General features: G+C 35.6%; 1 protein-coding gene across 2 annotated transcripts in view; it reads right to left on the bottom strand.

Annotated features, from left to right (window-relative positions):
* The window catches only part of LOC107685635 (alkaline phosphatase-like), a 27,484-nt gene that overhangs the window by 11,731 nt on the left and 12,231 nt on the right, over positions 1–3,522 (bottom strand). For both annotated transcript variants that reach the window (XM_016482285.1, XM_016482286.1), the window contains exons 7-9: positions 3,030–3,170; positions 2,538–2,607; positions 2,317–2,451 (exon numbers count right to left, since the gene is read on the bottom strand). In XM_016482285.1, the coding sequence (XP_016337771.1) occupies positions 2,317–2,451; positions 2,538–2,607; positions 3,030–3,170 (346 nt within the window). The remainder of the gene's footprint in view (positions 1–2,316; positions 2,452–2,537; positions 2,608–3,029; positions 3,171–3,522) is intronic.

The following is a 3,522-nucleotide window of genomic DNA, read 5'->3' on the forward strand; positions in this document are numbered from 1 at the left end:
TTCAGGTCGCGGTCTTTATGTCAAACGGGTCGGGTACAGAATTAAATTGGTGCTGGCTGCTGTCGGATAACGGGCCGGGTGTTCTGTTGTGTACTGCGGGTGCAGGTTTACTAGGGATGGGCGTATCGATCCTAAGTATCGATACTCAAACTAAAAATATCGATACTAAGGTGTGTTTTATTTACCAGTGATTTTGTTTATTTAAAATAAAAGTTAATGCGTACAATATGCATTTAAGTGGAAGAATAACCTATGTTTAAAATAATTGTGTAGGATAGAAATTCGAAGAATAGAATTCGAAGCTTTGAAAAGCTTCATTTCTCCCATCACTAGCGATGAGAGATGGATACGCTCTTCAAAAACCAGTCCATAATCCTCACGACTGAAAGAGCTGCACTTTTATAGTTCGTTTTATAGAGTTTTGTGCAGCCAACTGTGAAATATAGCAGCGCTAATGAATGGAACTAATGACCAGGGTTATTATAGGTAACTAAAACTAAAGATGCTTGAACTAAATACAGTACAAATACAATTATTAAAGTATAAAAATTGAAGTATTAAAAAAATTCAACTTATTAAAAAAAAAGTTTTTATTTTAGTATCGCGATACATATTGATATTGAATTATTGTCCAGCCCTAGTCGGAACCATATCTTGAGGAGAAGTTGTAGACTTTACAATAAGGATTGAAAGAGAGATTGGCTCAAAATCAGAGAAAGTAACACCAGATACAGATTGCTGAATAACAGCATACGAACAGTGACTAATGTTATCATGTACATTTGATATCCGATTTATGAAAAAATGTAAAAAGCAGTCACATAATTCAACGGACAGGTCTCCTACCACCTCTAATCTGGGATTAATAAAGGAATCTATCGTCGATGAATTGAACCCAAAGATTATGACGATTTTTCTCAATAAGATCTGCAAAGTGCCTCGATCTAGCAGTTCTTACAGCCCTTTGTAATTTAGACAGAGAATCTCTTAGTATTTCATAAGAAACCTGTAACTTCTTTTTTCCATTTTCGTTCCCATCTTCTACATACCCGTCTTAAGGAACGAATATACTCATTAAACCACGGGGCTGATTTATGCTTTTTATTTACCTGCTTCAAAGGAGGACAATATTGAATGTTTTAGAACAAATTGAGTAAAAACATGAACAGATTCCTCCACACCAAGATTAGGTGAAAAAAAGTCTAATTCTAAGCACTGCAGCATTTCCAGGAAGGTCACATTGAAGTCAACTTGAGTGTTTGAATTAATTGGCCGCACCCAACGCTTTGCATGGCAGACTCTCTTTCGCTGATAAGGAAAGAAGACAGTAAAAAGAATGGGATTATGATCAGCTAATACAAAGTCATCTATGGTAATGTCTCTGACTGGTAGACCAAGAGACAGAATCAGATCCAATGTGTGACCATGAGAGTGAGTAGAGCCATTAACCATTTGCTGAGAGCCTAGAGAGTCTATAAGATTATAAAAATCTTTAGACAAAGAACTTGATGGACAACAGACATGAATATTAAAATCCCCCAGCACTAAAACTTTGTCATATTTCAGTAACACGTACCCTAAAAAGGAAGACAACTCTGAAATAAAATCCTTATTTGGTCTAGGTGGCCGATAAATAAAAGCACAGAGCACAGGGCTCAGCATCTGTATTTCAAAGGCTTGAAGTTCAAAGCTCGGAAAACGTTCAGCAAGGGGGGGTCAAGACTCGCGTTGCAACCATGTAGGGATATTAAGGGGCGATGCGGTCTCAGAACGATCTCCTCGTTCTTCTGTAACATACTTCTCATAAGAGATTCGAATGTTTAAAAGTGTACGACGATCGTAGATCAGTGCAGATGTAGAGTCACGTATTAACCAAGTCACAAATAAGACAAACAACGTGATACTAAACAGACTGTGTAACAAAGGCAGACGGCAGGCCATCAGCACCATCTTGAAAAATCCAGTTGCCTCATTGGTTAAAATTTCCAATTATTTTACATTAATATTATATTAAATAAATTACATTAAAATTCAAAGTAATCACTTTGGCCATCTAAAACACTTTTTTGGATGTAACTGTTATTTGATTACCACCCCTTTAAAATGTAACTATAATGAAATACAGTTACTCATATTTTGTATTTTAAATAAAACGTATTTCGTTACTCCCTAAATACAAAAATTGCGGTAGTTTGAAAGTAACCTCCCCAGCACTGAGAAATGCAAAATAATTGTTAGTAGTTTAATCAGATGTTGAACTGACCTCCCATTACACAACTGTGATTTAATGAATAGTGATGTACACTATACTTTTACCTTCCACCAGCAAGTAGAACCCACGTTCATTTTTTCTGAGGATCTTAATGGCCACATCTACCATCTCAGTGAGGGAAGGGTCAGTTTCTTTGTTTCTCTCAAGCTCATAGGGCAGGTCTGCCGGCTCAAACAGACCTGCAGCGCAAATAAAACAAGAAAACAACTTAAACAGAACAAGCAAAACAACATCAGGTCACTTAATGAATGCTTATAAAACTCACCTAAAAGATAATCCACATTATTTGGATTCAGGGAAAGGAGATCCTTCCTGTTCCAAGCATAGTAACCTTTCTGATTACACAAAGGTTAAGAAAGAAACAAAGAAACTGTTTAGAGAAATGACCGTACCCTCTTATCTAGATGCTTCATAGAACGTATTACACTGCTATGATCCAATATCTTGCAACCAAATCTCTGTAATACGGTCTCACAACAAGTACAAATTGTCTTCATTGGTTATTAAGCTGTGCAGCTGTAAAGCCTGCTTTAGGGGCCTCAAGAGCATCAGATTAAATTCAGAGAAGTCAATAAACAGGGCATCATTAAAAGAGCACAAATACACCGCCAGAATCAGGCAAACACAGAGAGAAAATTAAAAAGAGATTTGTCAGCAGAGGCATAGCGTGGAAGCTTTTTTCCCCTGAACTGAACATGACATTGTAAATGAAAAGATGGAATGAAGTTCCCTGTTTTCCCCTTGTTTCATGTTTCACCTTATCCTTCACTCTGTCAATCCACTCCCCCACAAGGTTCCTGCCATCTTTGCGTGTACCGTTGTGTTTCTTGTCTCCTGGGTATTCCACATCTGGTGTGTTTCTGGGGTACATATTTCTCCGCCCACCCCCCATTATCACCTGCCCATCCAAACCAAGAAGAAAAGAGAACACAACACACACATTTACTGTACACAGTGCTGCTGTCAAAAAAAAAAAAATCTAATTTACACCAAATCCATTTAAGATTTTGAAAATGTAAAACAAATAAACATTATGATGTACAGTGAAGTAGAAATATTTAAAAATCTGCACTATTTATAACTCTAACTGCTATGCTGATTAATATAATTTGTAATTAATATTTAAAATATTTGTAAATATTTATTATATTCATAGAACAATGATATTAATAATAGTAGTTATAATTCTTATTATTTAATATTTAAATATTTATTATGATTGTTATTATATTTAAATATATTAAATAAAA

Source organism: Sinocyclocheilus anshuiensis, unplaced genomic scaffold (assembly GCF_001515605.1).
Source record: "Sinocyclocheilus anshuiensis isolate Anshui unplaced genomic scaffold, SAMN03320099.WGS_v1.1 scaffold257, whole genome shotgun sequence".
Classification (NCBI taxonomy): domain Eukaryota; kingdom Metazoa; phylum Chordata; class Actinopteri; order Cypriniformes; family Cyprinidae; genus Sinocyclocheilus; species Sinocyclocheilus anshuiensis.